This window comes from Gorilla gorilla, chromosome 6, assembly GCF_029281585.2.
Source record: "Gorilla gorilla gorilla isolate KB3781 chromosome 6, NHGRI_mGorGor1-v2.1_pri, whole genome shotgun sequence".
NCBI lineage: Eukaryota > Metazoa > Chordata > Mammalia > Primates > Hominidae > Gorilla > Gorilla gorilla.
In genome coordinates this window covers 139589671-139612266 of record NC_073230.2, presented here as the reverse complement: position 1 = coordinate 139612266, position 22596 = coordinate 139589671, and the positions used below count along the sequence as shown (strand labels likewise).

The following is a 22596-nucleotide window of genomic DNA, read 5'->3' as shown; positions in this document are numbered from 1 at the left end:
CTTTCTGTTCCATCAAGAAGGCTCCCACAAAACTCCACAGCCAGTCCCGCCACTTCCTTCTCTTCCTCATTTCCTCACCTCCTTTATTTCCATTTACCTCAGATGCAGCCCCAGTGAGCCGATGCACCCCTGCCATCGTGCCTGCCCATCTGCTCCCCATCAAGCCCATCTGGATCCATTTCCTCTTAGCCACACTACCCTCACTACACCCATGTTTACAGTTTAAGACTTCTTCTTACACAGGTCTTGCCCTCCATCCTGTTCTACCTTTCCTCCTCTCTTGCTCTCTACCTTGAGTCTTCCAAACATGAAGCCCTCATCCCAGCACCCAACACCCTGACCCTCTCCAAACCCTGGGCATACTCTCTCCCACTGGGCCCATTTGCTACTGACCTAAACATCTCCCACTTAACTTTTGAAGGCCCTCCTCCTCAGCTTCACTATGAACCTCTGCGTATATTTTGCATTACAAGCTATACCTCCATCCTTTCAGCCACCCTTAAACAGCAGAAATGTGGATTCAGTGATTGTTGCAAATTGTCTCCTTCGCATTGTGTCCTAACAGCTCCTCTGGCCTTTGCAAACACACTTCTACCTACAATCTGGGATCAGTCTGCTTGAGTCCACTGTGAAGTCCCTAAAGTTACCTGTCTGTGGTTTTTATGCAGGTGCCATGTTAGTGTGCAGTGCTGACCAGCTTCCTTTGTTTAACCAATCACTTTGGCCCTTAAGCCACTTTCTCCTAAAGGCTGCTGGAGCTATTGCTTCATTCTGCCTCTGTGGTTTGGTCTTAATACCAGGCATACCACCAACGTATCCTGAGATCTGCGGACACCTCAGTTTGGGACTCTGAGTTCTGCCTCCCCTCTAATCACTTGGCCCCTTTACCAATGTTGAGACTCTCAAATTCATGAGATTCTCCCCCTATCATGCACCTTCTGTCCTTTTTTATGTCCATCAACTTCCTGGACCCATCTTGAGTCTGACATCATGCCTTGAGGACTTTAGAGCAGTTTCTGTTTTTCTAGTTAAGATGTACTGCACATCCCCCTACTGTTATTTTCCAGAGACCCTCAGCTTCATCTTCAGCATCCACTCCCTCCTCTGCCACTTTCTAAGTCAATGACTGCACTCTACAGTCATTTCCTTGATGTCAGCTCCCTTCCTGCCCTGCCCTTGGTGCTGTCAACATTGCCATCCTTTTTATCCACAATATGCAGCATTGGATCCATCTGCTATCTTAAGTCACCCTTAACCGTCCTACATTTTTGGTTCTACCATGCTGGAGACAGTTGTTTCCTGTCTCAAAGTCAATCCACCTGACATTTCATCAGTTCCCATGCCCTTCATTGACACTGTGGTGCCCAGCTTTTCCAAGGTGCCAGCATCTTCTACATCCTCCTTGTCTATTGCCATCCTCCCTCCTGTCCTTCATTCCTTGCTTGTCTTACCTACACTATGCTTTGTCATCCATGAACTGCATCACACACTTTGCCCCATCTGGGGTAAAGTCCCTGGATTCTCTGCATCCGCTCCCTCCCTCTTGGTGCCCGGCATGCCTCCTTTGCTGCAGTGCATCCCTCCTGCTCTCAACAAGCTCTCCTCTCTTAGCTGCTGGGCTCCATTGCCTGCTCCGACTCATTCTTCTTGCCCATTAGGGAACACCTCTCCTCTGTCCTCCTCTCCCATGTGTTGCAGACTCATCCCCTGATGTCCCAGCAGGCAGCCCCTGGGGCCCAGGTTGGTCGTTTCTCCTGCTGTCCTCCTCTACTGCATAGCACGGTACTGTCCCACCTGCACCCTCCTGCATTCTCTCAGCACGATCTGTGATTCTCCCACTGGCCTAATTCGTGATCTCAGGTACCTCCTCCCTTCTTGACCTGGCCCCGCACCCGCTGCTTTGCCAGATGCAGCCATCTCTGCATCACACGTACTGCACTGAATCCACCTGCTCTGCCCAGCTATCAGTGTCCACATCCCAGTGGTCCAGGCTATGGGTACCTTCCAGCACCCCACAACCCTGACTCCCCAAAACCTTCTCAATTCCCTTTGCATCCTTTCTTTCACATTCTTGAGAAAACACTCTGGGGAACATGCGCCTCTGAATTTCCTACCTTCTTCCGTCACCACAGCAGTTTTGTCATCAGCGCTCACTCCTGTCCCCACTCCACCTGCCCACCCTCGTCTCCCATATCCCACGGGTACAAACGCACCCAGTCTCAACCTGACTCTCCCGCCCTGCCTGAAACCCGGCTCCTCCGCTCCTCCTGGGTCCTCCTGTCAGTCCCACACTCCTCCTGCCTCCTCCCTCCTTAGCACCGATGTCTTCAAAACGCTGTCCTTCCACACTGTCTCCATTCCCCTTTGCGCCTTTCCTCCCCGTGACAACAGATCCCCTGCTCTCTGCTCTCACCTGCACAGCCTACTTCCTCTGAGTCACTGGGCCCTTCTCTGGGCCTCACTCCTCCACCTGAGTCCTCGAGTCTGGGACCGAGGTGTTGGAAACCCCAGCTGCACCACCATGGTCCCGTTGCCTTTTCAGCTACATCCATTTGTTCGCTGTCATCCTTGTCCTGGTCTGTCAGGAACTGTGTTCTCACACCTGACAGTCTTGACCCTGATGCCTCCATCAGCCCCGCCGCACGTGCGTCTTCCCCTCTCACTCCACATGTCTGCCCGGCTCTCCATCCTCCCGTGTCCACCACTGATTCTCACCCGAGGATGCAGGACCCCAAGGCAGCCTATCAGAAGCATCTTTTGGGCTCGGTTTCTTCTTTTGCTATTGTCTATGTTCCTTTTAGAGATTGCTTTTTTTTTCCCCTTACTTTTTCTGAGCTGAACACTGCTCACCCTTCAGATGATTGGATAGGCCTGCCTGGGGGTCCATGCCCCCATCCCTCCCTCGGGTGAAACCCACCCCCCACCCCAGATAAAAATCACTGCTGTGGACAGCCACCTTGACTCCCTGGCCTTTACTCTGCCATTTCCAGCATTTATTACTTTGCAGTTCCAGCTACACTTCCTACTCAAAGACCTTAGCATTTCCCTCCCTTACCCCCATGTATGCCAGGCACTCTCTGCTTGAAATCACCTTGTTCTCCTCCCTGTCTACTCACTGAAACACACATGTCTCAAAATCCACTCTGTATGAGAGATTTGTTCTTTAAAATCCCTACAGACACACTTGTGGCCCCACCTACCCATATGACTGTCAGGTGTTATGGACACCCATCAGGTCCTTCCAGGGGCTTCCTGTTTGCCTCAATCTCTTTACTTTGAACTTCCACCCTACCTGAAGCTACTCTACTGGATTCAGAGGTCTTCTCCATCCAGTATCCATCACCCCCAGTAGTCAACATGTAATAGTCCACCAGCTCAATTAAGTAAGATGGTTTTTCAAATGCCTAGAGTTTGGTTTGCCTCCCCCCACCCCCATTCCCACCCCCACCCATATCCCCACCCCTTTCCCACTTGCAATCCCACTGCTCCCAAACCCCACCCAAACCCCATCCCAAACCCAATCCCAAATCCCACCCCGAACCCCATCCCCACCACCCACCCTTCCCCACCGGATCCGTAGTAAAGAGCCTGGCCCAAGATTCACACCTTTGCAACAAAGTTCAAGGCTTTAAGAGCAGCCATTCCTTCCTGCCCATTGCTGTCCACCCCTCTTATGCTTTCCCTTCCCCATGCCGAACCTTGCAGGCTGCTCTGAGCACTCCAAATTCCTTTGTTCCTACTCTGGGACCTGCCCCTTCACCTCCCTCCACCTATGGCTGTCCTGCCTGTGGCTGTCCTGCCCAGCTCCTTTCCACCACGCTCTCTGCCCTCCATCCTTCCCTGGGGGCCCCTCCACCCTGTCTTCTGTAGGTGACTCCCCCATTGCGCTGCCTTATCGTCCCACTTCCACATTCTTTCTTGAAGCCTTTCCCCTTGCATCCACATTTCTTCTCCTTGCTTCCTTGGCCAAGGGAAGGTACCTGCCTGTCTGTGGCCCATATTTCTCTCAACCACCCAGGGCCTATTGCTTCATCGGACTCAGTCATCTCTTCTCCATAGGGATGTGCTCACTACTTTGACCTGCTCTCCTCACCGCTCAAACTTTTCCATCCTCTCTCTGTCCCACCTTCTCTTCAAGAACTGTTTTCTGTTGCTCCTCCAGATCTTCCACTGGTTCAGGCCAGCGCCTTCCCTTAGGCTGCCTTTTCCTTCCCCTCTTACACTGCAGCCTTTTCTCCTCTTTTTCCTTTCTGTCCCATCAAGAAGGCTCCCACAAAACTCCACAGCCAGTCCCGCCACTTCCTTCTCTTCCTCCTTTCCTCACCTCCTTTATTTCCATTTACCTCAGATGCGGCCCCAGTGAGCTGATGCATCCCTGCCCATCACATCTACCCTTTCGTTACCCATTCAGGCTGTCCAGGTCACTCATTTCTTCTTTCCCTCTTGGTTGCACTACCTTCACAACACCCGTGTGTAGAATTTAAGACCTTCTTACATAGGTCCCACTCTCTGTCCTCCTCTGCTTTTCCTCCTGTTTTCCTCTAGATGAAGTTTTCCATAAATGAAGTCCACACTCCAGCACCAAACACCCCAGCTCTCTCCAGTCCTTGGCCATACTCTGTCCCATGTACCCAGCTGATACTGATCTAAACTCCCATTACAACTACAAGACCCACTGTGTTTGAGACTCTTCCTTGCCTACTTTATTTCATCTCTATGTACATACTTTCAGCTGTAAGCTATACCTCTATCCTTTTAGCCTTCCGTGACAGCAGAAGCTCAGATTCAGTGATCATTCTGAATTGCTTCCTCTGCACTGGTTCCTAACTACTCCTCCACTATTTGCAAGCATCTTTCTACCCACACAGTAGACTCAAACCACGAGTCCATTGCCAAGTCCCTGAGGTTACCATGCCCAGTGCCATCTTACCATGCAGTGATGCTATTTCCTTCATTTAACCTGAGTCATTTGTCCCCATCCCCCACATTCTCCTGTGGACCTAGTTCTGCATATTCCTGGGCTCTTGCATCTGCTCTGATCCTACAGTCTGGCCTTGATGACGGTCATGAAACCAACTTTTCACATGAGATCTGTCAGTGCCCCAGTTTGAGAACTCTGCATTCCCCTTCACCTTTCCACCTTGGCCCCTTGACCAGCATTCATCACCCCCACAGATTTGTGAGGTTGTCTCCTGTTACATGCTTTCAGTCCCTTTCTTTTCCTATTCCCTTACCTGACCCAACATGCATCCCATACACCACCTCAAATGGCTGCCCCACTCCCACGTCTTTTTCTCCTCAGGATTCACATTAAAACCTTGCATCACTCATCCACGCATTTTCTCCCACTGTTCTCTTCCAGACACCCTCCACTTCGTCTTCAGCATCCAATCCTTCCTTCCCTACCCTCACTGCTGCCACCATTGCCACAGCCTCTTTATCCCCAGCATGCTGTACTGAGTACATCTGCTGTCTGAAACCATCCTACCTTGTCTGTTCCCCCATGTCGGACACAGTCCTTTCCTCTGTTGAACTCAATCCACCTGACCTTTCATCATCTCACCACACCCTTCATTGACACGTGGTCCCCTGTGTTTCCAAGGTAGCAGCACTTCTATGCCCTGCTTCTCCCTTGGCCTCCTCCCACCTCTCTTTCATTCCTTGCTTGTCTTACCCACACTATGCTTTGTCATCCATGAACTGCATCACACACTTTGCCCCATCTGGGGTAAAGTCCCTGGATTCTCTGCATCCGCTCCCTCCCTCTTGGCGCCCGGCATGCCTCCTTTGCTGCAGCGCATCCCTCCTGCTCTCAACAAGCTCTCCTCTCTTAGCTGCTGGGCTCCATTGCCTGCTCCGACTCATTCTTCTTGCCCATTAGGGAACACCTCTCCTCTGTCCTCCTCTCCCATGTGTTGCAGACTCATCCCCTGATGTCCCAGCAGGCAGCCCCTGAGGCGCAGGTTGGTCGTTTCTCCTGCTCTCCTCCTCTACTGCATAGCACAGTACTGTCCCACCTGCACCCTCCTGCATTTTTTCAGCACAATCTGTGATCCTCCCACTGGCCTGATTCGTGATCTCAGGTACCTCCTCCCTTCTTGACCTGGCCCCGCACCCGCTGCTCTGCCAGATGCAGTCATCTCTGCGTCACACGTACTGCACTGAATCCACCTGCTCTGCCCAGCTATCAGTGTCCACATCCCAGTGGTCCAGGCTATGGGTACCTTCCAGCACCCCACAACCCTGACTCCCCAAAACCTTCTCAATTCCCTTTGCATCCTTTCTTTCACATTCTTGAGAAAACACTCTGGGGAACATGTGCCTGTGACTTTCCTACCTTCTTCCTGTCACCACAGCAGTTTTGTCATCAGCGCTCACTCCTGTCCCCACTCCACCTGCCCACCCTCATCCCCCTGCCCCGCCAGCACAAACGTACCCCATGCCGTCTCCATTCCCCTTTGTGCCTTCCCTCCCCGTAACAACAGATCCCCTGCTCTCTGCTCTCACCCACACAGCCCACTTCCTCTGAGTCACTGGGCCCTTCTCTGGGCCTCACTCCTCCACCTGAGTCCTCCAGTCTGGGACCAAGGCGTTGGAAACCCCAGCTCCACCACCGTGGTCCCGGTGCCTTTTCAGCTACATCCATTTGTTCGCTGTCATCCTTGTCCTGGTCTGTCGGGAACTGTGTTCCTACACCTGACAGTCTTGACCCTGATGGCCTCCATCAGCCCCACCACACGTGCATCTTCCCCTCTCACTCCACATGTCTGCCCGGCTCTCCATCCTCCCACATCCACCAGTGATTCTCACCCGAGGATGCAGGACCCCAAGGCGGCCTATCAGAAACATCATTTGGGCTCGGTTTCTTCTTTTGCTATTGTCTATGTTCCTTTTAGAGACTGCTTTTTTTTCCCCTTACTTTTTCTGAGCTGAACACTGCTAACCCTTCAGATGATTGGATAGGCCTGCCTGGGGGTCCATGCCCCCAGCCCTCCCTCGGGTGAAACCCACCCCCCACCTCAGATAAGAATCACTGATGTGGACAGCCACCTTGACTCCCTATGGCCACCTGGACTCCCTGCACTTCAGTCTCCCATTTGAGGCCTGGAGCCGCCTTTTTTTTTTTTTTTTTTTTTTTTGAGACAAGAGTTTCACTCTGTCGCCCAAGGCTGGAGTGCAGTGGTGCGATCTCGGCTCACTGCACCCTCACCTCTGGACTTCAAGCAATTCTCCTGCCTCAGCCTCCCAAGTAGCTGGGATTACAGGCATCCACCACCACACCCAGCTGATTTTTTTCTTTTTAGGTAGAGACAGGGTTTCGCCATGTTGGCCAGGTTGGTCTCGAACTCCTGACCTCAAGCGATCCACCCACCTCGGCCTCCCAAGGCTGGAGCCTTCTTGTGCTTGCATTTACTGTTGAAGATCATTGTTTTGAAGGGCCAGAATGCCCCTTTATACCTGTTTTTGTTTGTTCATTTTTTTACTACTTCTTTCATGTGCTTTTTATACTTCTTACTTAGCATTTTTCGTGTTTTTCGCATTCTAACTAACCTGGTAGTCTTCCCGTGGAAGCACTTTCTTTTGCACATTTCCTTTTCTTCTGTACATTTCCTTTTCTTCCTCTGGCATCCTTCCACCCCATTCTTCCCACGCCTCGTTTCTCTACTCCACACTCACCCTCTGACTCTTGAAAAGGATTTCTCTTAAAGATCTACATTGAAACTTTGACCCTTCAGTACATGAAAGCGACCTATACTCTAAACCCCCTTCATATCGGCCTGATAGCTTCCACACCCGTACAATATTTTCTGTTCTTGTTTTAATATTTCCTATCCTTGAAGTTTACATACTGTGACACAGGTGGCAAGATTCCACCTTTAGGACTGCCTCCAGTTACTCCCCACTCCTCTTATCCCCATCATGCATTCTTTTTACTGTACTGTAGTATTTTCATTATCTTCATTCATACTGTTAATCCATGCATCTTTCCTATCTTTTCATTATTATTCAGGATGTTTTCATCTCATTTTTGGATTTTCTTAAAGACTCTCTTAGTCCTACCTGGAAGCTCATTTGGCAATCCATTCTGCACCTCTTTTTCTCTTCTTTGACACTTTGAAGCCCCTGTGCCACTATAATCTGTTTACCACTGTCTTTCTGGTGCAGTGAGCAGCCCTTTCTAGATGTGGATGTGCACCCTTCAATTCCATTTCCTGGTTCCCTTTCCCCTGTCTCAGCTCAGTTCCTCTTTACTCATTTCTGAACTTCTTTCCTCCTTTTTGGAATCACATTTAAGTGTACTACTCAATCTACGGTGCCTCTCCACCTTTTTTGTTTTTTGCCTTTTTCTAATATTCTACTCTGATGCATATAGTTGTCTTCTGACTTGCTTCTTTTCTACCTCACCCTTTTTCCCTTCCGTATCTTTGGTCCATCTTTAATCATATAACTCTTTTCTTAATTTATGCTCTTGTTCTTCTGACCTCATTGTTTCTGGGTTTCCTTATTGTGAAGCTGATTTGCCCTGTGTTTACTTAAGTTACTCTGAAATGTTGCCAAATCCATGCAGTGCTCTTTTTATTTAGTGTCCATCACTTGTTTTCTTCCTTATTCCATATGATACGATTATAGTGGCAAATCTTATTTTTTAGTATGTCATCCTCGCATGACTTTTCCCATCCTAAGGTAAATTTTAAATGCCTTTTCCCTTTATTCTGTTGTTTTTCTTTTTCTGCCTTGGAAGAGCACATTGTTAACCACCCATACACTGTGTGTCACTCCTGTGTATTCACTAAGATCTTGCTGTCAGGCATCTCCTTCTGTTCGCCATTCACTGCTTAGTCCCTTTTGGTATTTCTTCTTTCCAGCATACTGTGCTGAACTGCTTTAGTTCTCTGTTTGTTCCTTGGTAGGATCCCTGCCACTTGCCTTGTTTTATGTCCACTTCACTGAATGTGTTGCTAATCTTTCTGTCAATTGCACTTTAGCAAATGTACTTTCCTGGACACTGTCTCTCTTATGTCCAATTTTTAGTTATCATTTTATCTTGTCCCTTTCTTTCTCCCTTTAAGAACTGCCTACACAGTTTTCTTCCTGACTCGACTTTTTAAGTACAAGCAATTTTCATTATCCTGTGTGCTTGAATAATAATTTTTGGTAGCAAACACTTACATTGCATTATCTTAAATTTGAAAAAGCTCTTATCCATCTCCCTTTAAAAAAACTGAACCTATTTTCTCAATCATCACTAAAACACTATGATAAAAGAAAACTTTTAAGTATTTTTCATAATATACACCATTTTAAAGGATAATGACCTAATTATTTAACATATCATCAGTTCATTAGCAGACATGTTTGTGTGTGGTACAAAATGGTCTCCTACTATAATAAAGACTATAATTGCATTTGCCTTTTATACTGCAAGGAACAATGGAATGTTTTCAATATAAATAACAAATGCATATACATTTTTAAATAAAATATAAAAACAAGAAGTTTTTTGGAAATATTTACTTAACCACCTGATGAGTTGCTTGAATTGTCCCACTCATATTATGGAGAAGATGACAGGAATAATGCATAACACATTTAACATCCTTCAGCATAGGGAATGAGCCTATCAGCACAACAACCACGGCAAAAATATGCCATCTCAAGTAGGCTTGGGTGCAAGCTAAAAGTTTTTGTTAGCACAAGAATGCTAACTCACTGCACCAGATTTTCTAAGTACATGGTGAGATGTATATATAATGTAAATCTTTTCATATTAACAAGTATTTAGGCTGTATGAGCAGATAGCTGGTGATATCTGAATTCCTCATTCTGGTCTCAATAATATTTGCTGTTTCATACCTTGCATATTCCAAACCCAGACTAATTCATACATTTTTTTTTTCTCCAACCAAGCATCTTCTCCTCTCCCTTTTCCTTTTTCTTTTTTATATACACAAGTCTTCTCAGTTGCTTAACTTTCAGCTAATCCTAACATTATTTCTTAACTTCTTGGCCAATTTAACATCATACTTACTGCTATGTCCTTTTGTAACTCCCTTTGAATATCTGCCCTGCCATATCGTAAATATTCTACAAATCATTTACCCACTGACTCTGTAATAAGTGAATGCTGGATTATTCTCTGGATGTTAACCTTATCATGATTCCCAACCAGTCCTCAGCCAATAGCATTCATTTGTTCTACAAAGAATCCCGATCTATACCTGTCAATCCTCATGTTTTTAAGGTTTCCACCAATGGCTTCTTATCAGGGTTTATCTTAATTCATCTCCTTCTAACCTTCCCTAGCAAGCAGTCACTTAAGAAATAAATTTCCCACTAAGACTTCAAGTGCCAGCCTATCCAACTTCTATTCTTTTTCAGACTCCTGATCTTTTCTCATTCTGTATACGGTTCTTCTGCAATCTGACAGTTCTGTTTCTTTAATTTATACTTGATCTGTCTTATTGTTTTTCCACCTACTCAAAACTGCTAATTCATACAACGTCCCATTTATTGACTTGCTATCCTGTTTCTTTTTTCTATCATGAGCTTTGGCTTAAGTATAGAGCAACAGCCATTTTTCCTGTCAATATCTGTGACTATTCAAATAATGTCTTTCCATTTACAAACAACCTGAACATTTCCCTTCTACTCCTTTTCTCCTTTTTCTCTTTCTCCTTTGGCTGCAAACTCCTTACATTTTCTCCAGCATTCTTTCTTCATTCAGCTGTATCATTTAGTGGATATAAACATCTCTTTTGGATGATATGTACACTCTTGATATTCAGCACTATTCAACCATCTTCCATCTTCCTCACTTTGTACTTAATCTCTTTCCACCCTCCATTCAGTCTGGACATCCTGGGATCCCTGCTCTGACCCATTTTAAGTCCGTCACATTAATCTTTCTCTAACCTCCCATTCTGTTGACTCCACCAATTGCTTCAAATCTTTTTCCAACAAAGCTTTCTGGGCAGCAACATATACTCCAGTTCTTATTTGCTATGTTCTCACTCCCCCCTTTTCTCCCATGGTTGGTATCTAGCTTAACATACAACTCCACTGAACTTGTAATTCTGATTCTTAGTGCTCCTCATCCCAGCCCTCTTTATACCCTTCCCTGTTTAACATTTTGCAAAATTGCATTGCATGCTCAGCACCCCAACCTAAATCTAATATGTCTTCTCCTTCCTTAATTGTAGCTTCAATTTTTCTCGACTTTTTCCTTCTCTACTCTTTTTTTTTCTTTGAGACAGAGTCTCACTCTGTTGCCCAGGCTGGAGTGCAGTGGTGCCATCTCGGCTCACTGCAGCCTCCACCTCCGGGGTTCAAGCAATTCTCCTGCCTCAGCCTCCCGAGTAGCCGGGCTTACAGGCATGTGCCACCACGCCTGGCTAATTTTTTTGTATTTTTAGTAGAGACGGGGTTTCTCCATGTTGGCCAGGCTGGTCTCGAACTCCTGACCTCAGGTGATCTGCCCCCCCTTGGCCTCCCAGAGTGTTGGGATTACAGGCATGAGCAACTGTGCCCAGCCTACTCACTCTTTTTTATACATATCTTAATAGTTGCTCTTACAGCCAGTTCTAACATAATATTTCTTTTCTGAGCAAATCTTAGTATCATACTTCAGCAAGTTCTTCCTAATTTCCTTTATTTGCACTGTCATATATATTAACATCAGTATTATCAGCTTCCATCGATAATCACAGTGATGGATACATCATTCTTCTCAAGGTATACTCTTGAGGTATACTCCCTCAATGCCACCCACCTGCTCCATACCAAATACAGATCATCTTCTCACTAAATAAACCACTCACCCATGCTCTCCAGTTGCTCTCTCAAACCAGTCTTTCAGGTGCTATCAGTGGCTTTGAATCAAGATTCACCCTGATCTTCTCCCTCTACCCTTTCTTATCAACAAAGCTCTTTAATTAAAACTTTTCATTCCCCCAAAATGAATACACCCACTTCTTCCTATCTTGATGTTGCATTTGCTTCAGATCTTTTTTAAAGAAACCAAATATTGCACATATAGTTGAGACTTCCTCAGTATCACTCCCCAAAATCATTTACCTCTCTCCCTTCCAAGAGAAAATCACTACATGAATCTGATACTTATCCTCATACATATTTTCATAATTTTACTACATATCCATAATTAATACGTAGTGCTGTGTTTGCAATGCTGTATAAATGTATGTATATGTGTTCTCAATAGAAAAAACTTCTCATCAAGACTTGAAGAGCTAGTCTGTTTTCTGGCTCCTGCTCGTATTCAGGCCTTCGCTGCTCTTCACCATCTACACCACTCATTGCAATCTTCAACAACACACATTTAACCCATTAGACTCCTTCTGAGATTTGACAGATTTCTCCATTCCAGTTCTTTTTAGTCCACAGCTTATTTGTCTTTTTGCAACTTGACCACTCAGGACCCTGCTCTAATTAACACAGTGCTCCCATTACTTAGATGAAAACTCCTTTCTTCTTATTCTGTTATGCTCTATCATATCTTACCTATCCATTTTGGCTACTAGCATTAAATTATCATAGCAATGGATATAGCATTATACTCTTGAGGTTTACTTCCCTCATGATTCCCTACCAGTCCTCAAGAAATACAATTAATTTCCTCTACAGACAAACTACTCACCCACCCTCCCTAACTGGTCAATACCGATGTATTTAAAGGTTGCTAGCAGTACCTTTTTAGGAGAATTCATCTTAATAAAACTCCCTTAAACTTTCTTATTAACCAAGTTTTTAACCAAAAATTTCTACCTACAGCATCAAGAGCTAATCTACTAATTCCCATTTCTGCCTGGGTCCCCGAAGCTCTGTTAGATGCACCATTCATTACCATTGGGCCTTCCCACCCAATTTGACCACTTGGGCCCATTTTGAGATCTTAGCAGTTTCCCCTTTTAAAAATACATCTGATCTGCCTAGTTGCCACTCCATCTACTCTTAACTTTTGTCTGTTTTATACGATGGTCCTTTACTCAGCTAGCCAGCTCTCTCTTCCTTCTTATTCCATCATAACCTTGGTCCAAGAATGGTTCCTTTACCCCCCAGTCAATACCTGCCTTTTCTCCAGTCATCCCCTCACATCAGCAAGAACTCTTCACTTTCTTCTTCCATTCCTTTCTTCCTCATTTTGCCCCAGAGAATCATGCTGCTGTATCTTCTGTGTCCCTCCTTCTTTCAGCTGTCACCTGTGTGTCATTCTTAGGGACTCAATGGGTTCTTCTGGATACTCCCCTCCCCATGGGCACTCGCTGCTCAGCCCACTGCCCTCTGCCCTGTGCCACATTCTCCACTGCATTTGTCTGTGCTCTCAGATCTGCCTACACTTTCATAGGATTCTTGCCACTGACCTGCCCTTTATGCCCATCCCATTTAGCCTCTCTCACCTCTCACCATACTGACCAAACCCATTACTTCTAACATTTTTCCAACAAAGCTTCCTGGACAGCAAAACCTTATGCCCCGGCTCTTACTTTGCCACCTTCTTACCTTACTCTCTCCTTGTTAATACACAACTCTGACAAATTCCCAACTCTCATTTCCTAATATTCCCATTTAGCCCTCTTTAATGCCCTTCCATATCTGTTGTTTTTCTGCACTGCATGTTCTGCCCCCTACCTCATTCACACGTTCTCTCTCCCTATTTAGCATCCAACCTCCATCTTTTGTTTTCTCTTTCTTTGTGATTTTTGCATATAAGTCTCCTCAGTTGCTTCTCTCACTTTTGGCAAGTCCTAATATGTTTTCTTAATTTCTGAGTACATCCTTAATGTCCCTCTCAGAACACTTTTCCAGATTTCCCTTTGGAGGCTTCCCCTGTATAGCCTAACCTTTCATAGTGATGGATACATATTCTTTTTGAGGTTTCCTCCCCTCATATCCCCACTCTCTCCCTCATTCAAAACCAGTTTTCTACTCTTCAGATAAGCCTTCCCTTCCCCTTAGATAGCATCTAACCTGGCTTCTTTCTTTTCCATCATGACCTTTCGCTCAAATATGGTGCCAAATACCTCCAGTTAGTATCATTGACACTTTTTTTGGTCAATACTAAGTGATGCCTTCTCATCTGGAAGCAATTTTAACTTCACTATTGTACACCTTTTTATTTTGCCTTATAAAAACTATATTCGGTATCCCTCCTTCATTCAGAGACTCTGTGTATGTCAGTTCCATAGATTCAGTACTGTCTTTTGGATAAACAGACCCCTCACACTCAACACTCACTGTTCAGACTGCACACTGGATCTGAGGTCCACAGCTTCCTAAACAATGACCCCTCATAACCTCAATTCTTACTTAGCCACGTTCTCTCCTTCCTCTGTCTTCTTGAGTGGCTGTGACTGGATTAACATAAAATCACTCTACCAGAGTTGCTACTCTCCCCGTCCCAGTATTCCTCATCCTGTCATGCTTCAGTGCCCCTCCTCACTGGCCCGCTTACTGTGCTGCAAGTTCAGCCTCCAGCCTCATTCATTTATCCCTTCCCTTTTGTACCCTCCGTCACCTCCATTCTCTCCATCTCTCCTCTCCTTTCATTCAAGTCTCTTCAGTTGCTTCTTTTAATTTTCAGCTAACCCTAACACGACAGTTGCTAGCAGAGGCTCTTTATCAGAATTGTTCCTAGCCTGCCTTTGTCTAAAGCAGTGGTTCTCCAACTGCAGCTGGTTAAAACAAGCTGCAGGGCCTTACCCCATGATGTGGTTTGGATCTGTATCCCCACTCAAGTCTCATGTCGAATTGTCATCCCCAGTGTTGGAGGTAGGGCCTAGTGGGAGGTGACTGGATCATGAGGCCAGTTTCTCACAAATGGTTTAGCACCATCCCCTTGGTGCTGTTCTTGTGATAGAGTTCTTACACGATCTGACTGTTTTAAGTGTGTGGTACCTCCTCCCACTCTCTATCTTTCTCCTGTGAAGTGCTGGCTCCCCACCATTCACCTGCCGCCATGATTGTAAGTTTCCTGAAGCTTCCTCAGCCATGCTTTCTGTACAGCCTGTGGAACCTTGAGCCAATTAGACTTCTTTTCTTTATAAGTTACCCAGTCCCAGGTATTTCTTTATAGCAATGTGAGAACAGATTAATGCACCCTGAGTTTCTGACTGACTAGGTCTGGGGGAGGGGAGAAGAATTCATATTTCTAACAGATTCCTAGATAGTGCCATGTAACACATTCTAAGAAGCATTGCTCTCAACTTCTCCCTCAACCAAGCCCTTTAATTAAAAATCTCCCACTAAGGCATCAAGAGCAAGTCTACTGACTCATTCCTATTCAGGTCTTTCCTTCTCTCCCATATACTAGTCACTGCAATCTGGCCTTACACCCACTGAATTTGGCTAGTTGGGCCCATTCTGAGATCTGGCAGGATTCTTCGGGCATCTTTATGGCGCTGTGGTCTTTCTTATTACCACGCCACCTTTTCAGAATCATTATCTAGTTTATTTAATGCTCCCCTTAGCTTTAACCCCTCTTCATGTCTTTTGGCCCAAATATGGGACTGTCTCTCCAGTCAGTCCTGCCATTCTTCAAATGACCTTTTCATCTGGAGTCAACTTTAATGTTTTCTCCTATTCCTTTTCTCCTTGTTACCTATCTTGCCCTAAAGATGTACGCTACCTTATCTTCAGCCTCCCTTCTTTTAGCTGCCATCCATATTTCATTCAGATGGACTCTGTCTCCTCCTGAATGGCACTTCCTAGCCAAATTCTCTCTAGTGTCTGTCTCTCATCTGTAGAAAATCTTCACATGACAGAGTAACTTCTAAGAGTAACTTTAATACAGCACTTACATGATATTCATTTGTTTCTCCCCTTTGGTGATTTGCCCTCCCTTAATTATATAGAGTAAAATTTCATCAACCATCTGTACCTGGAAACAAAGAAGTTTTACCCTTGAGATGGGTTTCCAACATGATCTCCAGCCACTCCTCTTCCAATATTAGTCATCCATTCTACAAACTACTCAAAGATCTATCCTGGTGTCTTTAAGTGCTGCCCTATTAGGGCTCATCTTAATCCATCTCCTTCTAATCCTTCTCATTAAACTTCTCACAAAAGCTTCCCATTACTTTTCAAGCACTTGTTCTTCTTCCATTGTATCTACTGCTTTTCAAAGTCTGCAATTAAGAGCCAACATTTGACTGAATAAACCCACATTTTTAAAGGGTTTACAAGATTTCCCATTCTGGGAAACACTTTCCCCATTTTACCTGTCCATGCCACTCCACCTACGCTTACCTACTCTTTGTATAGTTCTCCCTTTACACAGTTTCCAGTCTCTCCTGATTTAATCTTACACTTATGGGGCCATATCCCTCCTGTCAATACCTGCCAATCTTCAAATGACTCCATCTCTTCTGCAGGCTCTTCCACTATTTTCCCCAGTTGACTCTAGTAGAACAACTGTTACTTAGTCACTTGTTTTTTCAGCTATCATCTTGTGTATCATTCTCATGGATTTAGTCTTTTCTTCCTCGTCACCTCCACACTACTCTGAAAACACTTGCACTTTCAGTTCATTCCAGACCTTCATAGGGTTCCTGCCACTGCCTATGGCAAGAATCCATTCCATTTAAACTCCTTGACCTTTCACTCTATTGGTCACACTTGTTGCTTCAAACATCATTCAAGCAAAGATTCCCAGATAGCACTTCCTCATGACACCAGTTCTTACTTATCTACTTACTCTTTGTATTCTCTTTCCTTCTTTGGTTGTAACCCAGCTTAACTCATCTCTCTCTACTGCATATGCAGCTCTGCCATCTTCTGGTGTTCCTCATTCTGGCCCTCTTTAATGCCCTTCCCTACCCATACATATATATATATTTTTTTTTCTTTCTTTCTTTCTTTCTTTTTTAGACAGAATTTCACTCTTGTCACCCAGGCTGGAGTGCAGTGTGGCCTGATCTCGGCTCACTGCATCCTCCACCTCCCGGGCTCAAGTGATTCTACTGCCTCAGCCTCCCAAGTAGCTGGGATCACAGGCACCTGCCACCACGCCCAGCTACTTTTTGCATTTTTAGTAGAGATGGGGTTTCACCATGTTGGCCAGGCTGGTCTCGAACTCCTGACCTCAAATGATCCACCTGTCTCAGACCCCCGAAGTGCTGGGATTACAGGCATGAGCCACCATGCCCAGCCCCTACCCACACTTTATATGCCACACTCCAGCCTAAATCCTACATCTTTTCGTCTTTTAGCTTCCAGCCTCCATCTTCTCTTTCTCTTCCCCTGTGATATTTTCATTCATGTTTCCCTAGGAAATGTCTGTCACTTTTAGCCAATCCTCACATAGCAGAGTAACTTCTAGGCAACTTCAGTGGAACACTGTGCAATAGTCTACGATATCTTAACTGTCAGTCATCCTTTCATTTGCCATCTTTCTCTTTGTTCTTTTTTTGAGACGGAGACTCACTCTGTCACCCAGGTTAGAGTGCAGTGGTGTGATTTTGGCTCACTGAAACCTCCAGGATTACAGGCATGTGCCACTACGCCCAGCTAATTTTTGTATTTTTACAAAAATTTTTAGTAGAGACAGGGTTTCACCATCTTGGCCAGGCTGGTCTCAAACTCCTGACCTCAAGTGATCTGCCAGCCTCAGCCTCCCAAAATGCTGGAATTACAAGTGTGAGCCACTGCACCCGGCCCTGCCATATCTACAGAAATAGATATAGACTTTTTTACTTCACTCTTCATAATCACCCATTCCCCATCTAGTAGCAATAATCCATTCTCTGGACAGACTACATGTTCACACTCTCTTAATAAATCAAGCCTAATATTTCTAAAGTTGCCATCTATAGCTTTTTTGTTGTTTTTTGTTTTTTTTTTTTTAGATGGAGTTTTTCTCTTGTTGCCCAGGCTGGAGTGCAATGGGGCTCGGCTCATGTTAAATTGTCAGAGTTGTATATTAACAAGGAAAGTTGTGTATTAACAAGGAGAGTTAACAAGGCTCACCAACTCGGCTCACCACAACCTCCGCTCCTGGGTTCAAGTGATTCTCCTACCTCAGCCTCCCAAGTAGCTGGGATTACAAGCATGGGCCACCACGCCCGGCTAATTTTTTTTTTTTTGGAAGAGACAGTGTTTCACCGTGTTGGCCAGGCTAGTCTTGAACTCCCAACCTCAGGTGATCCACCCGCCTCAGCCTCCCAAAGTGCTGGGATTACAGGTGTGAGCCACCGCACCCAGCCCATCTATAGCTTTTTATCAGCATTCATCAGTTTATAACTTTCCTATCACGCAAGTCCTTTAATTAGCCATTCCCTCAAAAGCTTTAAGAGCTAGTCTGCTGCTGCCTCCTACCGAATTCCTTGCTCCTTAACCCTTTCTGTGTATTTCCCATGCAGCCAACCATTTAGACCTAGACAGGATACCCCATTCTAAATCTTTATTCCACACCTGCTCTGCCAGTAGGCCCCTTCCTTATGTAATATTTTCTTTCCTTTGCTTCCAGTCTCTTATTTCATACTCTTATGACTTTTGGCCCAGCAATGCTGTCTTACCTTCCTGTTGATGTGTGTCATTCCTTAGTGACCAACTCCTTTTCATCTGAGGACAACTCTAATGTTGCTTTCCAGTACCATTCCTCCTTCCCTTTCTGAATTTGTCCTAGAGAAAAACTCCCTCCCACCATTTGTACAGCATTCCCACAGACTCAACACGATTTTCCAGGTAGGTGTGTATTGCTTATTTTGGCACTCACTGCCCAGCTTTCCTCGATGTCTTACACGCTATGCTGCACCCATTCCTTCTCAGTTCAGTCCAGACCTGCATAGACTGCTGCAGTTAGCCTGTACAGATCCATCTCTTTTGCCCTCTTTCTAATCTTTTGCCCTAGTGACATACCCTTTTCTTTAATTATTATTCTAACAAAGCTTTCTGGAAATACCTCATAAGTGTCTCTTACTTTGTCATGGTCTCCCCCAGGTGGTTGAGACCTGGCAGCTCCCTCCCACCTTTCCCACTCTGCCCTTTGCCACACTGCATTTTCTGTACCCTGGCCCAACTCACATGTCCCTCTCCTGTCTTAGCTGCCAGCATCCATCTTTTCTCTGATTCGCTGGGTTCTTTTCATACAAATTTCCTTAGTGGTTGACTCTCATTTTCAGTGAATCCTCACAAGACAAGCTTAATTTCAGAGAACAGTTTTAATGCAGATCTTCAGGGCATTCTTTCCTGATTCCCTTTGGTATTTGCCTTGCTTTGTCTGTGTAACTCTCATATTTACATTATGGCAGTGCGTTCAGTATTTTCTTGCCATGGAAAGGCCCCCGCATCTTGCCTCCTCGCCCCATTTCGTCATCCTCTCCAGCAGCCTCGATAGATTACTGCCTAGACTTCCTTAGATCCCTGTAACCTCTCATTGTATCAATCAAACCATTTAAGTAAAAAAATTCCCACTAAGGTTTCAGGAACATTATCTCTACTAACACCATTCCTATTTACTTCCTTAATCTCTTTCTCTGTATCAGGTCCTTATATGTAAGTGTCTTCTGTCTTTACCTCCACATAAAACTCAGCCCCTCTGCCCAGTCTGTGATCTGCCTTCATACCTGATGTTGTCTCTTTGTCCTCCTCATTTGCTGTAGCCTCTCCGCTTAATTGGAACCACACTGGGTTGCTATAATTTATTGCTTAATGTCTCTCCTGACTCTTCATTCTAACTTGATCATGACCTTTTCCCCTACCATATTCTGTATCTTTTTCATGGTTTAAAAAAAATGCCTCACCTGACCTGTTCTGGCCTTGTGTTAACTTTTACTTCTTTCCCCTTCTCTCTGAAGAAAATCCTATCCTAATTAAACCACAGTCGTTCTTTTCTCAACCCCTAATGGCATTGAAATTGATTCTGCAGGCTTGATAGGTTCATTCTTTCCTATATGGGAAAACCCGCTGCCATCGTCTGTTTTCAGCATATTCTGTTGAATCCATCTGCTCTCTGAATTCAGACCCATTCTTCATAGTCCCCACCAGTGGCTTAAATTAGGCACATCTTATCTAGCTTATCTCTAACCTTTCAATCTCTTGACTGCCTCAGCTCACCAGAGCCTGTTGGAAAATCATTTGAAATACAAGGTATTTTACAATTTATTCCTAAACAAATTATCTTCTCAGCACCTAGGCATTAGCATGCCTCTTACTGTTTCCAGCTGCCCGGTGGACTTTCTGGCCTCTTTCCTTTTGCCTATTTGTACATCTTCCTCTGCTTGCCAAAGCTCTTTTGCATCTTTTGAGAGCCAGTTAAACTATTATATCGTTTCACATTTTTTACAGTTTTCCCAGGCTATTTGTTAATCCTGCACCCTCACATGGCACTCTCTTAAAACTTAAAGGATCTATGGCATTGAGTTGTAAAGTCATAGATAGATCACACACACACACAGCCCACACACTTATTTAACTCCTAGACAGCTCCTAGAGACAGAGATGTCTCAGTCATCTTTTTATCCAAGTGTCTGGCACATAAGCTTATACCTTTACGTGTAATGTCAACATGTATTGACAGTCACTACATGTGTGGATGGATGAATGGATGGAATTTAAAGTCAAGACTGAGCAGATGAAAGTCTTATTACCCAATCTGTCATATATGGTCTTCACATCTGAGCCTGTTCTTTCCTCTCCTTGCCTATCCCCCAAATAACTTTTTAACTCTCCCAATATCTAATATTTTTAGTACCTATAAGCTTTTTCCAGACCATAGACAAGATCCTAAATGCTTTGCTTCATCCCTGCTTGCTAAAATCCCCTCCTTCAAACATTTCAGAAAATATTGTCTTTACTTTTTATAAAGACTTCACTTTCCAAAAATGTACCCCCACGTCCATTTCTTATTACTTAACACCACTTGTGTGAAAACATACAACTGCCCACTTGCTTTTCCATTTAAGACACTGACTTTACCAATACTAGAAACTCATTACTGACCTACTCACTTTAGGCTGAAGGTTGACAGATAAAGCAAGTTCTCTCTGGTGATCTGTGGACCCGCCATCAGTCTACAATCTAAAGATAGTATTGAGATGCTGATGAGATTGGTCAATGTTAATCTGATGATCTGTATGCTTTTTACCACAGTTTTTTTTTTGTTTTTTTTTTTTTTTTTGGTCAGGTCCTACAGCAGTGGTTCTCAAAATATTTATTTTTCAACATTTAGGCCCCTTTGATAGGCATGGCAGAAAGCCCCCAAAAGTACCTCTCTGCTGCTTTCTTCATACCAATAGAGAAACAGTCTGCCCATGTTATCATTTCTGTACTGCTGTAACCCACAGCGTGGAATAGACTTTACATTCATGCTTTGTGAGACTGCCTTTCTGACCCGCTTGTAGGCTGCTTTTGAGAACCACTACCCCAGACAACAGGGCATGTGTGTTTAACTGGAAAATGTGGAACACAGTGCTGAGTACAGATGGCACTTCCTAAGAAATGATGGAAACGTCTCCCTTGCACTCCCCACTGATGCAGGTTTGCCTCCCTTCTCCTCCAGTTGCAGGCTCCTTTAGCTGCACCATGAAGTTTACAGTCCGGGACTGTGACCCTAACACTGGAGTTCCAGATGAGGATGGGTATGATGATGAGTATGTGGTGAGTCTTCCCAGCATAGAGACTTTCTTTGACACCTTCACAACACTAAGTGACTTCTGCCTTGAGAGAACATTTTTCTAGGAGCATCTGACATAAACTTAAGGGATTTCTATTCTTCTGAAACAGATGACAAATTAGGAGGACCTGGACTAACCCTCCTCTGTAACTGGACAGCATCAGGCCAGACAGAATTGAGATTTACCACTTCATCATTAAAACAAACTCACCCTTTTTTTTCCTTATAATAGGGATAATTAAGAGATGAAAATAATGACATGATTTTCATTGAGATCAGTTTTATTTAAAATGATTTGGGGAGGGGGTTGGTTTTGTTTTTTGGTTTTTTGTTTTTGCTTCAGCAGCTGTTAGTTTATAGCCAGATCATGGATTAAAAAGCCTTCACAGAATGGAGAGAAAACTTTTTAAAAAAATATCAACCTCTTAGTGAATGATCAGAGGGTACCGTGTGCCCAGAACTCAGTGGTCAAGTGTGGGTGCAACATGACTACTCTGTACCTCAGGGCTACAGATGTTGATCTGAGGCTCTTGCCAGATGTTCTGTTTTCTTGCTTTCCTTTGCTAAGGGCTACAACATTAGATTTATCCAGACTACAGAACTTAAACTATTTTGGTGGTAGAGTTTTCTCTAGGCTCCGGAGGACCATATTGATTAGTTCCTTTATCTTTGCCCTATAACAGAAAGGACTTTTCTTTACTGACTGCTTATTACTCACTAGCTGGAAGATCTCGAAGTGACTGTGTCTGACCATATTCAGAAAGTACTGAAGCCTAACTTTGCTGCTGCTTGGGAAGAGGTGGGAGATACCTTTGAGAAAGAGGAAACCTTTGCCCTCAGTTCTACCAAAACCCTTGAAGGTGAGACTCATTTTGCTATCAGTATATTGCCTGATAACAGTATAACAACATATTTGTTACTCCAGAAGAACTCCTTTAAAAAAAAAAAACTTCATAAATCTCTTACTT

General features: G+C 44.6%; 1 protein-coding gene across 1 annotated transcript in view; it reads left to right on the top strand.

Annotated features, from left to right (window-relative positions):
• The window catches only part of COPG2 (COPI coat complex subunit gamma 2), a 158405-nt gene that overhangs the window by 134497 nt on the left and 1312 nt on the right, over nucleotides 1-22596 (top strand). Inside the window, exons 21-22 of the mRNA XM_031013057.3 lie at nucleotides 21515-21612; nucleotides 22350-22488. Of these exons, the coding sequence (XP_030868917.1) occupies nucleotides 21515-21612; nucleotides 22350-22488 (237 nt within the window). The remainder of the gene's footprint in view (nucleotides 1-21514; nucleotides 21613-22349; nucleotides 22489-22596) is intronic.